General features: G+C 32.9%; 2 protein-coding genes across 3 annotated transcripts in view; one reads left to right on the forward strand and one right to left on the reverse strand.

The window, feature by feature from the left end:
* The window catches only part of LOC149905774 (BMP-binding endothelial regulator protein-like), a 45,794-nt gene extending 32,364 nt beyond the window's left edge, over window positions 1–13,430 (forward strand). Inside the window, exons 4-8 of one of the 2 annotated variants that reach the window (XM_090105946.1) lie at window positions 3,260–3,530; window positions 7,567–7,776; window positions 7,971–8,215; window positions 8,367–9,511; window positions 11,288–13,430. In XM_090105946.1, coding sequence (XP_089962072.1) covers window positions 3,260–3,530; window positions 7,567–7,776; window positions 7,971–8,215; window positions 8,367–9,458 — 1,818 coding nt within the window. In that variant the 3' untranslated portion in view covers window positions 9,459–9,511; window positions 11,288–13,430. Of the gene's footprint in view, window positions 1–3,259; window positions 3,531–7,566; window positions 7,777–7,970; window positions 8,216–8,366; window positions 9,512–11,277 lie in introns of both variants that reach the window. The other variant, XM_090105945.1, reaches the window with a different exon arrangement.
* A 446-nt stretch (window positions 13,431–13,876) lies between these two features.
* On the reverse strand, window positions 13,877–22,974 carry LOC149905775 (troponin C-like). Its single transcript, XM_090105947.1, has 6 exons — window positions 22,847–22,974; window positions 20,863–20,893; window positions 15,950–16,093; window positions 15,704–15,823; window positions 14,334–14,465; window positions 13,877–14,173 (listed from the first exon to the last, which is right to left on the reverse strand). The coding sequence occupies exons 1-6, from the start codon at window positions 22,868–22,870 to the stop codon at window positions 14,145–14,147; spliced, it is 480 nt and encodes a 159-aa protein (XP_089962073.1). The 5' UTR covers window positions 22,871–22,974; the 3' UTR covers window positions 13,877–14,144.
* Between the last annotated feature and the right edge of the window lie 1,425 nt (window positions 22,975–24,399).

A 24,399-nucleotide genomic window follows, 5' to 3' on the forward strand; every position in this document is an offset into this window, starting at 1 on the left:
TGAAAGCTTTCTTTAATTGACTAGTAGGTATAGACCTACAGCTATAGGGCTGAGTCAATCGTTTACCTAGACGGCAATCGCTGATCCTCTATTAGATATGAGTTCAATAGAACGAATAGAGCCGTACTCTATCTGTTTATCTTATCTTATTTACATAATTAACAATCGATTAAACGCTTTCATTGTAATTGTGACGTCACGATATCGATCAGACTCGTTATTAAATAGATGTCGATCATAACAAAGAATATAAATAAAGTAAACTGACACTAAAAACTTATGTAGAGTTGTGATTTCACTAAATATACTTAAGAAAAGCAACTACGATGCACAGTGCAATATAAATGTAGTAATCTATTACATATATATTTTCTGAACAAAGCCTGTTAATTGTTATCGCACCATAAATGAAGACCTGCCTTTGTTGACGAGTATATATATAGTAGATATATAAAATAGAAAATATTAATTCTATAAATATGCGCCTTAAACAGCGCCATTTATATCCTACTATTAAATGATGTGATGGTACTGCACACTACTTATTTATACATATAAGAAAGTCACTAGAATAAATGTGTACTCAAACTATTTCCTTTACTTGATGCATTTACCACCTCACAAGTAATTGCGGATGCCTGGACTTTCTATCCCTCAGGAAATATCTGCTCATTTGCTCCAATCATCTTATACTGTAGTGAAAATCCGATATCGTCGAAACTATTAACGGCAATCTTCAAAATTGCTATAGTGAAAAGCTGTTAGCGTTCGGAATTCTTAGGTTATCTACCTTCATCATTATTATATAGTAATATTGTTAGAGTCACGCGCATACCTAGCCTTTACGACCGCAAGCGAAGGCCGAGCCATCCCGTGGTCACGGCCAAACACAAATTAGGACGCCGCACTATTTGGTGTTAAAACGTCTGATAGTGTACAGATTTGAGCAAATATTAACTTCTAATACCTATTGATTGTCTGCGATACTATTGATATCTTGAATTCCTTGCTTGTTTAAATATTAAACAATATATTCGTGACAGCATGAGCATGTTTGTACAATGGTCGAAATAGCGAATCGTCGAAATCCGGAACACTACACAGTCAATTTTTTAAAATGAGTTACTAAATCTATTTATTTTGTAAAATTTACAATTATACAAAAGATGATACTATTAGAAGTCTAGTTAATTTTAGAAACAATTTCATATTACATAAAATATTGTGTATGAAGAAACCCAACAAAATGATGTAGTATTATAATATTTTATCTATCTTTTTTTAAATGAGTTATACTTTTCCATCTCATTTAAAGCCAAAGGCTTATTCAATATGACACGATCAGTCAATGAGGTATGGAAGTATGATAAAATGTACTTAGATGATAGACTACATCTTTATAGAAGAGGAATGCGTGCGAGTTATGTTTATCTTCTTCTTTCTTATATATAAAAATGAATCGCAAAATGTGTTGGTAAGCGCATAACTCGAGAACGGCTGAACCGATTTCGATAATTCTTTTTTTATTATATTCCTTGAAGTACGAGGATTGTTTTTATGTAGAGAAAACGTAAATATGTACCACGGGCGAAGCCGGGGCGGACCGCTAGTTAGTTCTATAATTTTGAGCAATAGATGACGTTTTACAGCTACGCAACGCATCCTCGAACCGCATATTTTCCTCGCACAGCTTTGGTGGAAACCCCCACACATCATCACACGACACACTTCGCTCGCACATTATTGGTGGAAAAGTATCCTTAGAAATACAAAGATGTAAAATAAATCTTATTATATTGGAATGTCGACGAGTCATATAACAAGTTAATTTCGGTGAAATACATAATAATACAAATAGGATGAAAATGCAATATGAACTGGAACAATTAATGCCATGGGAATGCGGCTTTTGTAACACACGTGGAATTAAATTACCTTATACTCAGATAATAATATAAAGAGTCAAATTCCTTATTTTGAATACAATAGTGTACGCGTCGGGTAATCAATACCCATTCAATTTTTTATGAATCAGAGCTATTGCAAAAATTTAACGTATGCTGCATTTTTCCTTTGAATACTGCATACTTTTGTAGAGGAGTGAGCAACATTAGACAAGATTTTAAATTTACAACTTCTTAGGAGAAATCTTGGAAAAATATATGAGAATATTATAATGTATTTTCATATCTCTATAACCACAGTGCGGTTTATGTTAACCATAATTGCTATACCAACATATTTGTAATAAAAGTGAAGGCTACAACCATGAAATAGCTATTGTAACTTTTGGCTAACATATTTGTTTTAGGATCTCTAAAAAAAATAAGTATATTAAGTACCTACCTACCGGTAACGTAAATTGGATTTTTTATTCCAAATAATTATTATTTTTAGTTTTTACTTATTTTATACCGCTAAGTCTGAATTTTTCAAGTTTACCAAATTTTTTAATATTTACCAAAAAAATCCTTTGAAATATCAATTGTTTTAACATTGGTAGAGTTATACTGTAGGGTAGAGTATAAAGCATATTGGGGCAAATGTTAGAGGTACTGTATTTTTATTACTTCTCTAGAATGTATATTTTCTTAAGACATAAGTTTAATAAAAATTGCGAAATATGGTTTTACTGTTCAGGAGTTTTTAGGGAAAAAAAAATAAGACTCTACTTTCAAAACTATACGTTACTCTTCGTCGTGACTCGTGGTACTTAATAACTAGTTTCACGTACAACGACATACGTTGAACTGTGGTTGAACTTATTAAAAGATCATGTAAAAGTTTACAAGTTATCAAATGTCATGTTGTCTGGGCAGTAATTAAGCAATTAAGAAGCAATGCTGTCTCATATTAGTCATTAACGCAGCCAATTGGCTAAACGCCTACTTCTCTCTATTTAGTTCTCACATAAGTATTAATGTATTCGCTTCAACTTTCAAGTACAGTCGCGTTTATGATAATTATAGTCAATAAACTCAACCCGATGCATCGCAAACAACGAAGTACTATCCATCCTGTCATTAAGCATTCTTCTTCCTAACGAAACCTTGGAAAATCGTGCATAAATAATTAAAATCCAATGGAATAATAATACTTAAAAAACAGACAAAATTACTCATAACATTATAGATACATATTAGCGATTTTAAAAGAGAACAATATGTTGTAAGTAAATAACATCAATAATCACACAAAAAATATCTCTTTCGAACTTAGATTTTAAGTATTTAAAAGAAAGTCTACTTTTACATTACAGAACGGTTTCGTGGAGTGCCGCAAAGGGATGGAAGAGTGTGGCCCAATGGAAGATTGCGCGGTGGTAATGCCTAGAGAAGGGTGCTGTGCCCGATGCAAGGGTTGCTGGTACAATGGCACAGACTACGCGTCGCACACTGAGTGGGGACAAGATGGCAAGATCTATAGATGTGAAGCCGGCGTCGTCACTATTTCGCGACCCCAGTGCTATGCGCCGTGCGACAACCCTAAGCACCAACGGCATACACACTCCAATTGCCCTGTTTGTGACGGTAATTATCATTGTTTTACAAATAAATATAAACGAAAGTTTCATGTTCTTCAAATAAATTGGATAAATCAAATAGATCTGGAATTTAGCACCTTGGTAGCTTTATATACGTACGTACATCAGAAAAGTCATAGGCTCAAGCTAGTTTGAAATATTTGTAATTACGTAAATGTATGCAAATCATTAGCTGTATATAAGGAACGTGACCCTACAGATAGGTTTTTTCCTCTTTTATTCCTATATATTTTATACGTCATGTTGAACGAGCTTTTAAGGATAATGTCACGTACCTGTAATATGTTTCCCTTTTGGTCAAAATGTGCATTCATTAGTCGCTTAATAAATACTTTGCAAATATGAAAATAATAAACGTAATTATATGTGCTTTTGAAGCAGCTTTTCAAAGAAATATGTGAAAAAGCAATAACATAAATTGTTTTCAAATGACCGTATAAGTTATTAAAACGTAATTGATTTCTTGCCCGCGTACGGAGAAACTTTATTCGAAGAATAAGAAAACAAATAACGTAATAACTGCAAAGCGCGCGGTCCCTATTACATGCTGCGTTTTCCTACACAAGAATGTACGCACACATTCAAACAGTTATAATGAAACTGTTGAGCGACTGCGGGCTGGCGCAGGCTTGTCTCACGGGGCGCCCACCCAGACGATCGAGCGGCTAAAAAAGCCCTATAATCCCATTCAAAAACAAACACGCCGACATGCGAACTCAATAAAACCAAAAGGCTAAGCAATTTACGTCGGCTCCCAAACTTTAACAAGATTAGTAATTCAAAATCAAATAATAGTAATTTTCGAGATGACGGCACAGAATTGCTTTTGAAAATGGCCGACACATTCCAACCTATCGTTTTATTGCTTGTATACTTTATTCATTACACGTAGTCAGTTGAAACAAGAAAGAAGTAAGTTTATGCGTTTACCGCCGTAGTGGACATACTTAAAAATGTATATCAGACATTCAAATTTGTATGTACAAAGTTATTAGGTAGGTACACAACGTGCTTGTATAATTTCGTTTAACTTGAGATATTTAAGAATTGCTGGGCAAAATACAATTACATAGTATAAATAAGGCCTGTGTTTTCCTCTAGACGTGTAACAGACGTAAATTCAAGTCTGTTTCATTTGTAATTGGTTTCTGCACCTCATTTATACGGGATCAACCAAGGTGACGGTCAAAACAATAAATATTTTTTTTATTATAATTACTATAAAACAAGTAGGTAGGTATTTCGTTAAAGCTTGGCTACAGGTCGCCCACGGTGGGTTGACAATAGCATATAACATTTAAGATGTTGCGCAGTAGACCTTCAGACAATGGACCACTTAACTATAATAATTTGTCCTGCACCTCTATGCATATTGCTATCGGACAATAGAAATTTATTGATTCAACCATTATTAAGTATTATATTAAAACAATAAGTGCTCTTATTTCAAATGCCTATGGCTTCTAAAACTCGATATATATGCATTTGTTAGGTACCTATGATTTAATGATTATATATAATGGTAATTCAAGTATTCGTGGTATTTTTGGATAAGGATTCCATGTTATGACAAATTAATTATCATAATAAAATAAGACAAGAACGTTTCAATTTTCAAATAAGGCGAACGCATATTTTTAAACGTATTGGTAAAGACCATCCATCCTACCAACTCTATCAGTGGACTTATAAGAAACTGACTCATTTCAAGGACTACTCCTGCCCATCCAAAAACTAAATAAGATCTTGTTATATTCACAGGGGTCCATTAAAATTATATACATTAGTGGCGTTCTGAAAGTCTCCCACGGCGTTGTGTCTCTATTATTGACCATAAATCAAAAAGTTAACAACCTACTTAAAAGGTTGAGTCGGGTGGGTTTTTGTTCGAGTCTCAAAGCGACCGACGTCTCTTTGGCTGCGAGAGCGCTGAGGTTTGCCCTCTGTTTGTTTTACGATCCCCACGGTGCATTAAGATTTTTGTTTCTCTTACATCTTATTACAGCCTTATCAGCATGGGAATGCCTTTTTATTTTGTTGCCCAACAAAAACTCACGATCAGCAGAAATGGCTCGGTCGTGTACTACCTTTTTGTTTTTATAAAAAAGTACAGAAATATAATCTTGTATGAACTGCATCAATATTTCATTTCATTTCATTTCATGCATATGTGTATGTTGCAAGATATCTCCTCAATAAAATATACTTTCAACAATACAAAGAAATGACGATAACAATTGAAGTGGGTTTGATTTCGTTTAAGCGACATGCTTCATGTTTGTGACAATACAGTTATTGTTGGGTAGCCTCTATATCTTTATTGCGTAAATTATCAATTAATATAATACAATCTAATCTACATATTTATTTCATGAGTCGATTCTATGCGTATCACTACTACAAGTTAGGTACTTGAAATATTTCTGTGCAAATATCTTCCATTATTATTAAAAAAAAACATATTTCATTTAAAAGTACGGTACTATTAGTATTAGCATAGGACCATAGATGTATCAACATAAATAAAAGCTAGTCGATTAACATTCATAAATCGTTCAATCTGTGATCGTTATTATTGAACAAGCCCGCGACAACGACCCGAGAAATTAAAATAATTATCTTGTGATATTATACGCTAGCTACGTGGAACGAATACATAAACACAATTACATAACTATGGTACTTAATGAGGAAGAGGCCGACGTTGCGGTTATTGTGATTTTTCACATACAATTGACATTGCAATAAAAATATGCGTTGCGTAACCAATTGTTGTTTAATGTATGATTGGTCGCTGTCCCTAATTAACAACAGCGTCTTTTAAATTGTTGTCTCATATAATGTTGTACAAAACAATTTGATGCATTTATTGAATGTCTGATATTTTCGCTCGATAATAAGAAGTGTATGTCCGCACTTTATCTGGTGTATGCCGTATATATGGAACATAATATTATTGAATAACTGTGAAGTTCCACTCGAGAGTCTGGGACGTGTTCTCAGACTTCTGGCCAACGATGAATACTTAATTGTTTATCTTTAAAAGGACAGAGTACTTCGCTTTGTCGTTTCTATTTTACGATAGACTCTTGCCTGTCTTCTTTGTCACGTTTAATTATGCGTCGACGCGTGGTGGTTTGACATACCGAACATCTTGAACGTTCTTGTATGTGTTCATTGTATCAACACACGTTTATGAACATAACTATTAAGTGTCCTATTATATTCAAACTAGTATCTCGATGTTGCATAACTATAATATTTAATATTTCAAACACGCATTAATTAACTTAAAATTATTGTGGTTGTGTCTTGTCCGCAGCGAGGCTTGTATGTCGGCTTGTATATCGATAAAGCAATCTACATTGTCTTGTGTTTGAAAATACGTTTACATATTCTGAACTTGCAATGATAGCCACAAAATGAATGGTATTTTTATTGTTTCAATTTCTACAGCCCATATAATTAGTATACCTGTGAAGATAAAGGTTGTCTACAGGCGGTCGGGCGGTGATCGCCGTGTGCGGCCGCGTATTCCTTATTCATTAGCTCCTTGATTGATTCATCGTTCTCTCGCACCATTTTATTGACGCAACGGCTTTTTTTAGTATTCAAAGATATGTTTGTAATATTATGTCGTTTTATTTACTTTTAAATTATTCATTTTTTATATTCTATGAATAAGTGTATGGATACCTAATTAGTTTGTTGGATTTCTGAGTTCATATGATTTTTTAATATTTAGGTACTTTTCCATTGATACTACGTAAACGTTCAAAACTGTTGTGCTATTTTTGGGCGGTTTTTTTTAATAATCATTTTATCGCTTGGATTCGCTTTCGAACATTATTTTGTATAGGCAACGTTTCCGTATGGTGTTCCGTCGATACGTTATTGGCATCTTTAAAACTACGATACATATTTTCAATAATTACAACAAAACTATTTATTACTTTAAAGATTTCATGTGGTTGCATTATGGTCTTTCGAGCTTATTAAAATATTCCTATTTAATATTTCAGAATGCGTGATCAACGGTCAGCGTGTGTGGGAGGGGCGTGATGTTCGGATTCCAGAAGAACCTTGCTTATCATGTCGATGTGTGCGTGGAGCGCTGTCTTGCACCAAGCGAGCTTGTCCTGTGCTTCCGTGCGTGCGGTCGCAGCAGTTCACACCAGCTGGTGAATGCTGTCCAAGGTGTTCGCATCCTACGTCGGATAAAATATTACCAAGTGAGTTTATTTCATTGGAGGAGTATTACATATTATGTTGATGTGATGGTTAGGATTAAATTGGTCATAATTTTGAATCTATTTTAGAGTTACTATTACTTCTATATATTACTTCTTCAAGACAATACAAAATGATATGTCAACAAACAATACATCAAATATAACGCTAATGATATACTTTGTTTTAATTCCAGCGAGTTTTCTGCCAAAGCCGTGCATAATTGGTAAGGAGTATCACGCGCACCTGAGCAAGTTCCAAGTAGACCCCTGCACGGACTGCACGTGCATGAACGGGACAGCGGTGTGCTCACGACACACCTGTCCGGTGTTAACATGCGGGACACGCGCGCTGCCCGCCCCACCTGGGAAGTGCTGCCCGGAGTGCCCCAACATTGAGGAGGCTAAGGCCGCTTGTATAGTCGGCGGGAAAACTTACCAGGTAAATATTTACGTATATTAAATCTAAGTAGGTATCACACTATTATGAAATGATTTTCAAACTTTTTAATTTTTATATAGGAAATTTTATAAACTGTCGTATGCCATTTGATTGGGTCGACCTATTATAATATGTCAATAACTTCTTTCAGGATGGAGAAACGTGGCAATTAGATGCGTGTAAGTCCTGTGAATGTCATGCCGGGGAACCTAGATGTGCGATGGAGAGATGCCCATCACTTACGTGCCCCCCGGATCAAACACTTAGACAATTACCTGGACAGTGTTGCCAGAAATGTGTAGACATTGACGGTATTTGCACCGTATTCGGCGATCCACACTATAAGACTTTCGATGGAAAGTTTTATAGTTTCCAGGGATCCTGCAAGTACCAATTAGTTTCTGATTGCAAGAATCACACATTCTCTATAAGAATATCGAACGACGCTCGAAATACTTCACATTCCTCTTGGACTCGGACTGCAACGCTTCGTATTGGATCTACCAAAATAAACATGGGAAGAAAAATGCGGATTAAAGTGAACGGACATAGAATAACATTGCCTCACAACATGAAAGGAATAGCCGATATAAGCCGAAGCAATGGATCTGTTATTTTAAAAGCTAACATAGGGTTGCAATTGTTATGGGACGGTGACGGATTCTTAGAAGTTACAGTATCTAGTTCATACAAAGGAAAATTATGTGGTTTGTGTGGCAATTTCAATTCGATTGCTAGAGACGACATGAGGACTAGAGATGGTAGACTTATCAGTGATACATGGAGATTTGGCACTTCTTGGCGGGTAGGAGGACATCGCGCTTGCACCAGACGACAAGAACGGCCGGGAATGAATACTCGTTGCAGAGCATCTAAACTGACTAAAGCGCGTCGTTTGTGTAAGGCGTTTGAAAATCACGAGGCTTTTTCTGAGTGTGGCGCAAAAGTAAACCCGTATAATTATAAAGAAGCATGCCTATTAGATGCGTGTAGTTGTTCAGGCGTACGTTGCCACTGTGCTGCGTATAGAGCGTATGCAAGGGAATGTACTCGAGTGAGTGCAGAACCTACGAATTGGATGAAGGCTGTGTGGTGTGAGGGTCCAGCTCCAGCTTGGCTACTACGCGGAAGGAAAGGTCGAAATCGTGGAGCGAAGTCAAAAGAACAAAACTTTCCAGAGTTGAGCACGATACAGATTCGTAATAATAGTCGTGTCCGACCTCCTCCGCCAATATTGCATTAGCTGACCAAGGGCGACAATATTACTAGTCAAAACTGCCAGTGTGGTAATGTTAGGTAAGACAATATATTGTTTACTAGCTTTCCACCCGCGGCTTCGCCCGCGTTTTCAAAGAAAAACCCGTTCCCGTAGGATTTCCGGGATAAAACCTATCCTATGTCCTTTCTCGGGTATCAAAATATCTCTATACCAAAGGAGAATGGGCAAATTGGGCCTGAAACTTGGGCTACGACCAATACACACGAAATATTGTTTTTGTGATAGATCATTACACATACCTTACGAAAAAAATAAAATAAAAAAATAAATCAACCGGGTTCTTGTACAGTCAAGGCAAAAAGTTTTATTTATTTGGCTATTATTTTGCGCACAATAACGGTGTTTTTAATTCGAGTGAAGTAAGTACATATAAATCTAAATGTCACTGGAATGACTGAGTTTAACCACAAAAAACGTCTAACTACGTTAAATTATAATAAACACGGTATAGGTACCTGTTACAAAACATAATATTAGTGTATTTCGCTTATTAGAAGGCTTACGATTAGTACGTATTTGTAAGTGAAAGTGAATTGGTGTAACATAATATTGTCTTATAACATTGTCTTATAACAGTTATTTATTGCAAAAAATATTATACACAAAAAATAAAACTTGATGTGACTGTACAAAAACCCGGTTGATTATTTTTTTATATATATTTTTCCCGTTATGTATGTGTTATGATCTATTATAAAAACAATATCTCATGTGTATTGGTCCAACTCAAGGGTTCAGGCCCAACTTCCATAGTAAAATGCCCATTCTCCTTTCATGCAAATTGGTTCAGTACCTACTCAGTAGTTAAGGCGTGATTGAGTAACAGACAGACAGACAGAGTTACTTTCGCATTTATAATATTAGTATGGATTAGTACTTAATATTTGAACAATGATAATTTATACGTAATTTATGTGTATTGTATAATACCACAGTATTACCATTATTTCCTACAGTAAGGAATCGCCTTTGATGTCGCGCGATGCCGCCGCCAGCGTAGGTACTTACGCTGCCACACGAAAATACGCTAGGGTTGCAACAAATGGGAAATAAAACAATTGTGATTATTAATATTATGATGAAATCTTTATTCATATGTACATTCAAAATAATTGCGATTATTAAATCTGATGTAATTATTTGTTCATAAATATATAATTACAGATATTGCACTGCTAAATATTATTTACGTGGACACTTTATTTTTGGATGTTCTTAATTGTATATTATAACATTTAACTAAGTAATGCATTCGCATTGGGATGTACAATCTGATTAGAAAATAATGAGGACAACATATATATATAGCTTTGATTTTAATTCAACAGATACAATTAATACAATCTTTCTGAAATATTGTTTCCTTCTGGGATTTCAATGTAGATTTACATCCGTAAACCGAACAGTTTGTGCGCGCCATAATAGAATATGTAAGTACCTATGTATAATAAAATTATTACACAAAAAATACGACTGCGTCATCCTTTCGCACTAGGTAAAGCAAACTAAGCGTGTTTGCTTTACGCGGCCCGCGTCGCCCGACCCCCGCCAGTTCCCCTCCGTTTCTCTGCACAAGTACATTCGTCGCACTACTGTAGGAAATAATGGTAATACTGTGATAATACTATATGTTCCTAGTAAGATCAGTTCAACATAAAAGCCTATATACCTACATTTTTTCTTCGTCATATTCATGAAATGTGATCATATTGATTAAATGAAAATTGTAATTAGGTGTAATATTTGATTATGGAAATGGGATTTTTAAATTTTATAATTACAGCTTGTTACAGGATTCTCAAAGGGAAATCGACGACGCACTGCCTTCCAGTTGCGGCTGAAAGTTGCAACGGGTTTGATTATGGAATGAAGATCTTTTTACTTAAACAGTATTCGTAGAACTACTTATAGTTAGGTAATAATCAAACGCATAGTAATAATAACACCACCTATAGCTCAATATTACCTCGCTAACGACCAGCTTCTATTAATATTTAAGCATTCCTATACTATAATTCTAAATATTATAACTCTATATACTTAAAAATATGTAACGTAAGAAATACTTTGTCTTGAAAAAACGTATATACTTAATGTTAAATTAATTATATCGTTGGATATAAACAAATTGTATCAAAAGTATTTATTGCTTCTTGCTGGTTGTTATATTTAGGGGATTTTATATACAATTGAAAACGGCACATATACATTAACATAAGGTGAAAGTGTGTTTTATATTGAATTATTATCAAATTATGTGATATTAAGTTTTTGATTACGACTTCAAATAGATGATTTAAATACATAGTTTAAATTGAGATCTCATTCCTAGGTAGTTTTCGAAATATAGATACATAGAATATTATAGTAGCCGAAGTAAAGAAGCTATTTAATTCGTAATGAAAAGAACAAATGACAAGTAAAACTACAATATTTTATGCTTAGATGACATACTTTTAACTTTTTATTTCATTGCAAATAATATTTACTGTATATGTATTATAAGTAAAAAATAATCAGCATTCTCTTGAAGTAAATCAATGTATTTTTTTTCCATTAGACTTGTAAAATTGTATATATACCAAAAATATGTGTATGTAACATTTTGAAGACTAAAAATTTAGTTATAAATGCGTTACCAATGAATTTTTATATTGATTTTGAATGACTCTTCTACGACAAATATTTTATAATGTTATATTTTTAGAATATTTTTAATTTACTTTATTATAGACGTATTTATTGAAATGAATACGTAGCGTGCCATCAAAAGTTTGTTAAATTAATAATTTAACCAAATATCACATGGATATGAGTAGTATTTCCGTGATATTACTTATATTATACAATATAATATACCTACTCTAAAATATCCTACAATCGTTTAGTTCTCTACCTATACTGCGTTTAAATATTCAAAATTTGAGAAACATACAATTTAGGATGAAAGCTCGAGATCAGCATTACAACATGAAATTATTAATTATGTTACTATGTATTTAATATATTAAATAAACTAGATTCTTATATTGTATAGGCCACACATACGAAGTACGAAAACAAATTAGTTGAATTTATTTTGTGAAAAAGCGTTCCTGTATTATGGCGCTTTTCGATTTTAGTTATATTTCATTCCTGTAAAATAACTACTTATTAGTTAAGAATATACTGCATTAGTGTAAAATCAGATAAGAGCAAAAAATTTCAGGTTTGGACGAGGATAACTTTCGTAAACAAATTCCAAAGTAAAATAGAGCTTAAAGCTCCTTTTATAAAAGTTATGTTATCCTGAGCCATTGTTTTATTATGAGACGATGTTATCTAAATAGGTTGGGAATCATAATTCATATTAATTTATGTTGAAGTTGAATATAATGTGATTTTTATGTAATTTTTACCATGCTCTATGTATGATAATACTCTAATGCGCCTTGCATGGAGATTTTATGATGTTGCATGTGGCAGATACTTTTATTCTTGTATTTTTTTAAACTATGTAAATATCTTCTATATGCAGCATTGTATCATGAATTTTATTTAGTACAGCTTACGTTTTAGGTAGGCTTATAAGTTATTAGTTTTATTGTATGACTAAATATCATTTTTTTAATGTAACGCAAAATAAATGATGCACAAACAGAAAATAATTTATTCTTTATATTTAACCTCAATCGATGTTTCTTTTAAACAAAGGTTTTATTTATTTAGCAATTGTTTTTGTTTGTATATAACTGAATCGTGTATTTGGACGATTAAATTATTTTCGTGTGATTGTATTGACTTCTGTAATATCCATATTAGATACGTATTTTATAAAACCACAGAATTAAATAAAACACTGCTAATTGTGTATGTTAATATACCTACTATTTAATTATTAAGTTTAAAACATACCTATCTTATGCGAAATGACATCGAAACGTTTTGTGTAATTAAATAAAATGTATTCATAACATGTTTTATTTTTATGACTATAATCCATTTCCACATTCCATATCTAGTCTATGTCTATTAGGTATTGTTGTCGATTGGTAACTCATAATCTTATTTTAAAAATTTACTATTCATTTCTTATGTATAGAATCGAAATTATACTGATAGTTCAACAGTAGGTATACGATGCTGAGAAACTAGAAGTTTATGCCTTGTACTCCGGAGTGGGGTTTAAATAGACCCATTACTTGCCACTGGCTACAAGCCAAACTTGCTATATTTTATGACATCAAATAATCTAGGACAATTTGGCGTCCGGTTTTAAAACAGCGAATTCATTATTTTTATCTCCGTGAAATATCTGTTAGATAAAGCTTTTGATCGTTATTTTTGGAACACTAGGTTCGGTTTACATCTGGTCGATTCCACAATGATGGAAAGAAACACAATTTTGTTATGTATTAAAAGATTTATTAAAAAGTAGATAATATAAACATTACGCAGCCACACACATCAATTAAACGAAAGTAAATTAATATGGATTTGTACATTACATATATATATTACTTATATGAATTTCTTCTAATTGATGGATTGAAGTTTTTTACTGTTCGATGTTCCCTAGATTCGAAAGGTTGAAGTACCGAGAATTAAATTAAAGTATAGTACACTTAAAGTATTTTAAATAATAATAGAAAAGCTTTGTATTAATTATGTTTATTCTCCGGTCATCATCTCCATGAATTCTGAAAAAAGAGAAACATTTATTGAAATAATTTAATTCTGATTTTAAACATATCTGTGTCAAAATCTGTAGTTTATCATATTATTACGTTTTCTAAGTTACATCCAAAATTGCACAAAAACTTTATATACAATAGCATCTGCAATATTTAAAATAATTACCATCGAAGTCCACTGTTCCGCTGCCGTCTGTGTCAATTTCTTGGATGAGGCCGTCGAGCTCCTCTTCTGTCAGCTGCTCATCCAATTCACGAAGGATTTCACGCAAGCTCGAGGTGGGAATGTAACCGTTGCCTACGCAAAACTTTAGGTTAAAACTACCCAACAACAGGAATCTATTTTAACACGTTCGCTGCGGCACAGATATATCTGTACTTTCCATTACTGCGTTACGGGTCGTTTTAAACCTTGTCCTATACCAGAGATTGTGGCGGCACGAGGCATATTAAACCCCACCGCCCGTAGGAGACCAAAATCCTTTTTTTGGCGCCAAATAAGACAAAGTGTGCAGCTTTTGTCGTGATTATTATTAACAATGAGTTCATTAACCTAAATCTACCGCCGCCCATGGTTTGATTAGTTAGTTTAGATTCTATGGGTAAAATAAAATGTGGGGTCTGATGTACCCCATACCGCACTGAACAATAGCAGTTTTTCATATAATTTAGTGATGGGAAAAGAAATATCGATTTTATTTAATTGTATTTATTTATCAAACTTATGGATGTTTTTTATTAAAACAGGCCAAACCAGAATATTGTTTGCAACCAGTGCATTCTGTGAGAATTTCCTTTACTTTTTTGTCGGCCTTACGACTTGTTAAGAAGGTGCGGAGTTTTTCGTAACATCCTACACATCTCCTCTTCTTTGATCCCTTTAAGAGATGATGTGCCTTGTTTGTTGGCTTGTTGACTTAGGCAAGAGTTAAATTTTGATGAGCCATACACCGATTGCCGGGTGTTTTGGATTTGCCGCTAGTTGATTCAATGAACAAACACACTAATAGTAATCATGATTATCAACCTATTTGTAGAAAGTTACTCAACATGTCACATTCACGTTTCTATTAACGATATTTATTATAACGAGTAGTTAGAATGTTTGAAATTTACCTGTATCCACACTCAGGTCCTTCTTTGTAAAAGCTTCAATAAGTTGTTCCACAAATAGTCTCGAATGCATTGCACAACACTAACCGCGTGAAGCTAGCTTAAGGTGCGGTACGAGGTGCGCGGTGGTACGAGGTGTTCGCAACCTCGTTCCGCACTATGTTAGAATTTTTATTTGTTCAGTGCGGCACGAGGTCTAAGAAACCCGGTATTAAGGTCGGTATACCATTGAACTAGGAATCAATAGCACATCTCAGATATATAGATATCACTTTCCTACACTGAACCAGATGGAAGTTATGCCTCCCGCACGACAGAGAAGTTTAAGTTTTTTCCTACCGCTATAACGACGAGACACGGACAGGGTGTTTCAAGCCCTGTTTCGCAGCGAACGTGTTAATTTAAAGAATAGATGAAACTTGCCTTCCTTGTCGTATAACCTAAATGCTTCTCTGAGCTCTTTCTGCATAGCCTCAGCGTCTTCCTCTACGATAAACTTGGCAGCGAGCGTTACGAATTCACCGAATTCAAGACGGCCGGATTCTGAAAGATAGTAAAATTATAATAACTCATAATAAAATCCAAAGTATTGCAACGCATATTCAGTTATAAGTACATAATTTTTCTTTGGAGCACGTTGCAGATGTGTATAATTTTTTTAATACTCACTGTCAGCGTCGACTTCTTCGATGAGTTCTTCCAGAATTTTCTTGTTGAAGGGCTGACCCATCATACGCAGGATGTCGGCAACGAAGTCACAGGGGATACTTCCTGAGCGGTTGTGGTCGAAGCCGTCAAAAGCCTTGCGGAGGACTGTAAAAAACACAAATCATAACTTTAACACTGATTTCTGTAACACAATACTTTTAATTTAGGTGCTCGCGTACCTTCTACGTTTAATCCGCTCATTATTGATTTTCACTAACTAATTTATTTATTTTAATTTTGCGTTAAGAGCGGAGGAGTTAAGATTGTTCCGGTAGTTACAATGGCGGTGCACTGCTCGTTAGGCGAGTTGCAGTTAGATTAGGACAGCAGTTCAATGCTCCTGGATGCAGTGCGAATAAGTTTAGTTGTGCAACAGTTATTTTGGGTGCATCGGCGTGGTGTTTGGGTTGCAGCTCCCCGCGCGGTGCGTGAGGCGTATATAGGGCAACGATAAATAACAAACGACTGCATTAACACGCATTCGATTTTGTATCGACTTCATCATTATTATTAGACGCATATTGCACTTAACCTTCCTTTGAATGAGAACTATTAGAAAAGGGATTTATTAAGAATAAACAAATCAGCTTTCACTCAAACAAGTCAACAAAAATAGGAACTCTAGATCAAAGCTTTGTACGTTTGTGACCCTGTTCATAATTGATTTAACTCGGTCATCTGATTAAAAGAACAATAAAAGATGAAAAGAAGTATTAATATTAAACATGAGTTACCTTTAAGTCATGAAGATTACAAGACAACTTATAATATGTGCTGGCAACTGCTTGTTGTAATAAAATTTCATCGTAATTTGCCTGCGAATGTTGTATTTCAGAACGTGCGTCATTATTTATATAAATATAAGCTAATATCAACCGAAACTTACAGAAATAAACTCTTTCGCAGTTTTAATGATTTAGACGAAAGATAAATCGTTGGGAACATTTTTAATATTTTGTGAGTTTAGTCACACAGTTAATGATAGAATACCTATATTTTTACAGTAATTGAAACTATCGAAAACCATCATCATAAGAAATCTGTAAGAAATGTTTACACAAAAAAAAAATTGATGGAATCTTCAATTTCGTATTTATAACCTCTATTCATTCAATATTCTGATATAGTATAGGTAAGACACTGTATAATACATATTCAACCTTCGAATCAACACGGGGTTTTGTGAGGGCAAGCCAAGCTTTTTATAGTAAGGGTAGAAAAAGCTTTTAAATACATCTCCATCAAAGATTATGTGGGTACTTCGATATGTTTGAATATAAATATGAAGTTGCAATTGTACAATAATTTATGAAATAATTTCCTTTAATTTTTCTCTAGAAGTAAGTTTTTGGAAAAAAATAAATTTACAATATCAGTTAGTAATCACTTCTATATGTTTTTTTCTCTTTTACTGTTACATGCTCTAGATTTATAGTACAACAATACTTAACTTAAAAATTATCGTTCTTAAAATATTTGTTCATCAATCGGCTTTTCAAAAAAGCTTTTCTATTCATAGCGTGTATTTTTTGTTAATAATTCTATTTATATACCTACACTCGTTTATGATATTTGAGTAATCAATGGAAGTTCTGGAACTGTCAGTAAAACATAGCAGCTGTTGTATCATATTTTGGCATCGAAATATTCTCTAAAACTTTTTTTCATTTCAAAGCGTCGTGTACAATTTTATCAACGAGATATCTTGGCAGTTGTCACACACACCCATGAGGTTTATTGCGGTTTTTTTCTAGATTTTAGCCGTTTATTAATTATCTTCCCACGATCTCCCCGTGGTCTTTCGAAATGAGGCCGTCTGTGCCAGTTGTTTTTCCGAATTTATCCAGAAGCAAGTTATTTTGAGAATATCATCATATTATGAAACTATAAAAATGTGAAGCTTTTCATGTTCTTCAAATTCATATTTCAAATGTGTTTGAGCTTCAACAACATAGTATTTTATCATAATAATATAGATACAGGTACTTTTATGTATTTTGCGTTCTATTTTGATTTTCTTAGAGATTGTGGATTATAATTAATTATAATTTTATAAATTCAAAAACATCTATGTCAAGTGTCATGCACTTAAAGTTAATGCGTTTGGCTATATTACATTGTATGTAGTTCGAAGACACGTTGTTAATTGCACTTGGCAAATAATGTGCTAAATTATTGAATACGTAAAACATATGGGATTATCCGCGTGAGATTTATGCACGTGTCGTACTAAAGTGACATGACACAATTATTTATTTAATTAGACCTAGATGAATCGATTTTGTATGTATTTTTAAGGTGTGTTTTTGTACGGTCTGGGGCTTCTTGGAAAGGAGAGCTTTCAAATTTTATTATTTATTTAATTTTTTGCATATTGTGTGTAGAGTAGGTGTATGAAAATTCTTAATATTAAGTGGCACTTTTATTTTTGTGGCCTATTCATACAATCCAATAAGTTAAATAAATGAAGTTGAAATGCGAAAGTAGGTTTGTCGGTCTCTTCGAAGCATCAACCACTGAATTGATTAGGATAAAATTTAGTACTAAGATAATTATCTTTAATCATGAGAAGATATATAGATTTAGTTTTATCCCGGAAAATCGGAAATCCCAAGGGAAGAGGAACTATGTGAGTTTTCCCTTGACTACACGAGCGAAAAGCTAGTAAAATATAAAAATGAAACGCACACTATTTAATCGACGATCGATCAATACTGTATTTTATTCGTAAACGTAGATCGTTTAATGTTACTCCGCTGTAATAAAAATCGTTTATCGTCTAAGCGATTTTGGTAAAACAATGACGATAGGGTAATGGTGTTGCCAGTTTTCGCGGTACGTTGGCAAGCATCCAGCCGTGAGCCGTGTTACCACGCCACGACCGGTCTCACACCAAAACTAATGTTATTACAAATAACAAACTTAAAAGCTTGTGCTTTCATAAATTACTCCCCTTATATCTTTTCTGTTTGAGTATTTTTGTAATAATGTAAATACACGAAGCAGTTTAAACTATCCCTTAAAGATAACTGCCAATTCGTCAATCACCAGCGCAAAGACAAGAAAATAAACATTCGGTTGAGTTATAGGCTACATTTTAACCTTTTTATTGCATCGGACTGTAAACATAATACTAGGATGCCTTTGGATAAACCAATGTAGACAATAATTCAAAAGAAGTAATTGCAGTTTAACAAGTTTACATAGTATATCGAAACTGAATAAAATATACCTTATGATTTAAGAATAGCCGTTCAAAATAAGATTAAATAAATTAATAAAAGTAAATAACGAATCTTCTCGCTTTCTTTACCCAAGATATGAATCCTTTTTTTAATTCTAAATATATCATAATATTTAAAGCCAGCTCGCGGTTTAACTTCTGACAAGATATAATGAGCATATAATGAACAAATTATTCTTGAAAAGTGAAAACAAATATTATTAGACTCTTTTGAAAAAGAAATAGAGATCTTTCATAAATTATCAATGAAACAGGTGTGGACTGTGGCTACGTTTACCTACTTTCATCAATATTATAAATATTTATAATCATTTTTATAAACAGAATGACTTATAGAAACGCATGTGACGTAGGCGAATAATTGAAAGTAAGTTTATAATTATTCATTTATTATCAACGTAAAGTTCATATATTTTAATGGTTTTCTTCATTCATTAATAAAATAAGTCTAAGATATATTTTATGAGTTTTAAAAAGTTTATAATCAATTGATTGCTATCGCTCAGTTCTTATCCAATAAGAAAAGAGACGCTAGCAGTTATGTATTTTTTATCTCTACCCGCGTATTATTGAAAACAAAAGTAAGCAACATTTAAAAAAGCAATCTTAAAATAAGCCTCATAAAAATGACAATTACAAACGTAAGTTTAAAAACGGTAACATATATCTGTCACAGTCGTCACTCAGCGAAACGTGACAGCAGCTGTGGAAAGCGTCATTTAAAACTTTTGGCTGCATCCAGTCATTTTTGTTGTTTTAACTTTCTCGAGGGCTGAGGTAAACAAATATCGAACGTCAATCGTTTAGCATGGAAAATAAATTATGCAATAGAAAAGGGAACGGATTTCGATGGATATCCAACGAAATTGTGACAATATTTTATAATTTTGTTAGGGTGGGAAAAAGCTGCAGAACTTAATTTTTGAAATTAGAGGAAAATAAAATAATTCTATTTCCTTATTTATTGAGAAGTATTAATTCTAACTTCAGTATTAACACTAGATACAAATGATAAAATTTAGTGAATTATTTAATTTAAAAATACACAAACTAGACATATGCTTAATACTGAGGGCATAGTTATTACCTGCTTATATCGCTTACAATAGCTGTATTTTTTTTAGATTCCTATTAGGTAGGTAGAAAACAATTAAATTTAGGCAATTGAATAATAAGTAGACGATGAACCATTTGGTCATTTGGAGAATTCCTATTTAGCAGGTATCATTGAGAGATCATCAAACTTCGAAATACATATATCGAAGAAAGATTTATATATCTGTAGGTACTATAATAAACTATTATTTTAGAGTCTATAACTTGAAAGTAACTCATTGTTATACGTTATATGAATATATAATATTGTGAGGGTGTGTCCGATGATCTAATAAACGCAAGTAATGAATGTTTAGGCGCCACGCCCGATCCAGCCGCTTTCAGCTATTTTAAGACCGCTAATTAAACGCAAACTCGAATTGAAAAAATAAATTCAGTGCGCGAGGTTTGTCTGTAAAATTTATTAAGTCTATTGTGTTCCTGGCGGTTTTCCAAAAATTAACTTTAAAGTTTTAATTGCGCATGTAAACAGTTTTTTTTGTGTAGAACTTTCGAGAAATATTTCAAAACTTACCGGCGATTTGTTCTGGGGGGAGCTCATCAGCCTGAAAAATAAAAATATAAATGAACAGAGGCTCTAAAGATATCTTTTATAATATGTTTAATAACCCAACGAATAAACGAACGATGTACCTACGTTAAATATTCCATTGTTTTGATACGATTTGAGATATATATTAAAATTCAATTCAATTTTAGTAACATTTACCTACAATCAACAATTCTATCTGAAACATAGATAATTTCTATAGACATAGAGCAATAAATATAATGATTTAATGTTTTCATGATTTAATCTTTTCAAAATATTCTAAAACTTAAACTTAGGACTTAATAAAGGTTTAAGGTTAATAAATGTAACAAAAAGCTCTGAAAAACTACTGAAATCTATATCCAGGGTTCTTACTTAGTGATTTGTTCAATACAGCTCTACATTTTACCACTAATTGTTTAGAGAAAATAAGATAAGTAATAATTAATAAACGAAGAAAGATTTTCTTCCCGTTTTTCATTTAAAATTATTATTGAAGAGAAACCCTTGAAATTAATTATGAAATTGGAAACGATTGCGATATCATGATCTTATTTTATGTTCGTCTTACGACTTAATTCTTAACTAGTGTAGCAGAGTTGGCTCATACAATCTTTATGTAAAGAATTCACTAACGATGCTTTTAACATTTTATTGAAAATCGTGACGGTATTCGAGAAGTATTTATAAATTCAATTAAAACAAAAACCTCTTAGAATGTTGAAGAAAAATACGATTCTAAAATGCTATTTATTTTCAGAATTCATATTCGGTGTGAACAGATGAATGCATAATGTATGGCCACCTGTCTTATACTAAATCATGGTAATAGTTTAATACATGACAAATACGTCGCGACGACAATTTGTCATTATTTTCAACGTTGTAATAGACGAGCTAATTAACGCGCGAAACACGTTAGCGTTCATTTCTTTCGATTAAGTGATATTTATTGATATTGCATTTATTGGGAATTGATCCATTTGGATATAAGCCCTTATTAATAGTAAAGCAAAATTACCAATCTTCTATTAAATGATACGTGTAATATTCAAACCAAATCTAAAAAATAAAATACATATATTTTTTAAAATACATATAGTTTTATAAAACTAGATAATATTTCGAGGATTCTGTTTGATCAAAAACAAAATATTAAAATTGACTGGATAAAAAAATCCCGAAGTCACCTCTAATTTTCACACTTGCGACTTCTACTTGGCATGATAATTACCTATTATGATTTTACACGTATCATCTAATGAAATATTGGTAATTTTGCTATAAACTCACTCTTAATGTAACTGACTAAATCGTAATATGATAGCTATGGATTAACCATGGACGCACAAGTCGGTGGAACGTAATAAATTTATTTTACGTGCAATTGAAACCGAAATAGAATCATTGGTTTGCGTACTCTCGATTTCAGGACTCAGGTAATATGAATTTATGATCATAATGTTGGTACCTAATCAGTTTTGAATGAACAGTTTGATTGAAGTAACTGTTATTAAATTTTATGCAATTTAGTTTCATTATAACAATCAATATGTGAACCTGTTTTGTAATTTGTTTGTTAAATAAATGTACAAATAATGAAATACAACATTAATTTATTTTGTGGTTGTAGATAATAAAAAGTAAATTAACTGATTAAAATTAATTGAAAAGGCTTGTTTTATAATTATAATAATAAACTACTTTATGAATAACATCGTGTTAAATAAAATTAATGTTTTTTTTTCATAGAGCACCAGCAACCATATTTATTATCAATTCACCAAGAAAAAAAAATGATTGCTCTACATTTGAAATAAAAATTAAAAAAAAACATGGGAATGGAAAAAAAAAGCACAGCACTTAAATGAAACGCAGTAGTCCATCGTCGCATACGATGCGCTTCCAATATTTTAAGCAAACCGAGTTTCCAAATTTCAGGAAAAATTTAAATAACTCCACCTACCCAGTCTTCTGTGTCCAGAACCATGTTTGATGTCACTAGTTAGCACTGTGAGACGCACAACACGACTGGCCTGAAATATTTTACTTCCAGCGTTCAGGGTTATTTTCTGCTGCTTTACGAGTACGGCCTTTCAGATACTTTCACATAAAATGGGAGGCGGTGCGGGGGCGGGGGGGAACGGTGGCCCCACAGCGGCTTCACGGCTTCCTGCGATCCGACCAATAGCGTTACCCCCAAACGGCAGGATGCTAACATATTTTTAGTCGAAAACGTGGTCAGGAAAAACGTAAACACGGTGATCGTGGTGCCGATGTGTAAGCAAGCGCCCGTCTTATCCTCACACGCTCATTGAATGTTATAGCTGTATATCCCGTCGAGCTGTTTGCAGTATAGCCGTTTATTATTTACATTGTGAATGTTTATTTACGTTAATTGCGCTTCTGAAGGAAATGTTATATGTTGAGCGTTTCACCTTTGGTATAATTTTTGACTGTATTTTTGTATATAAGACGGATTTTAATTTCGTGTTCTTGTAAATTGGTAAAATATTATAGAAGGTAGGTAGTCGGAACACATCGATATAAATCTTTTTTCGAAAGATAAGTAGACTGTACTTCCAAACTGTTATATGATTGAGATAAGTAGGAAATTTTTGTAGTTTTCCTTTATATTTAATTGACAGTTTTATTTACGTAAATAATTCGCTATTTCAACATACGAATAGTTAGATTGCCTATTGTATCGCGTGAATTTATTTCAGTCAAGCCATTAACACCCAACAGTTGCCAATAAAAATACGATCATTTCCAAGAAATTAATGCAAGTAGGTAACACATCTTAATAATGGTTATACGTACAAGCTTTACACATTATATTTTAATTAGTTTATTTATTTTTAGTAATACTAAATTCACCCTTGAGAAGCTTTTTTGTTGTTCATAATCTACCTACATAAAAATACATAAAACTAATAAGTTCTTATTCTTATCAGAGAAGTAGAGTGCAACAAAAATAATACTTTACTTCCAAATCTTTATAGATAAACTTCTCATTTTTAGATTTATTTTAAAATCAACAACATATATAACAGTCAATTTTACATTTATAATTTCAAATGAAAAATACAGAGAGTTACTTTCTTATTTATATAGACCATGCAAATGTTTATTCTTACTTATTAATCTATTGAACCAGAAATCAACACCCATGATGGAATAGACGATCCTGTACAAGCATAATGGCTAAGCTTTTGAACGCATCTAATGAATATAGTTCATTTCTTCATGCCATATTACCTATATTCTGTCAAAAAATATACTGTCTGGGAAAAAATTCTGCCAAATGATAAATAATTACGGATACTCGATATTGAATTGTAGCGACTGCATTTCTTTTAGTGGTATCTAGCCTCAATGCTTAATTGGAATTATACTTAATTCTTCTCACAAGACAACTATTTTTACAGCAAAATAGTTGTCATGTTAGACGGAATTTCAATTAAAAGCAGATCTAAGCTTGTTTTTTTAATTACACAGAAATGAGAATTGAAATCA

This window comes from Colias eurytheme, chromosome 9 (assembly GCF_061535395.1).
Source record: "Colias eurytheme isolate Ceu_HAF_F1 chromosome 9, ilColEury1 Martin Lab GWU primary, whole genome shotgun sequence".
NCBI classification, from domain to species: Eukaryota; Metazoa; Arthropoda; class Insecta; order Lepidoptera; family Pieridae; genus Colias; species Colias eurytheme.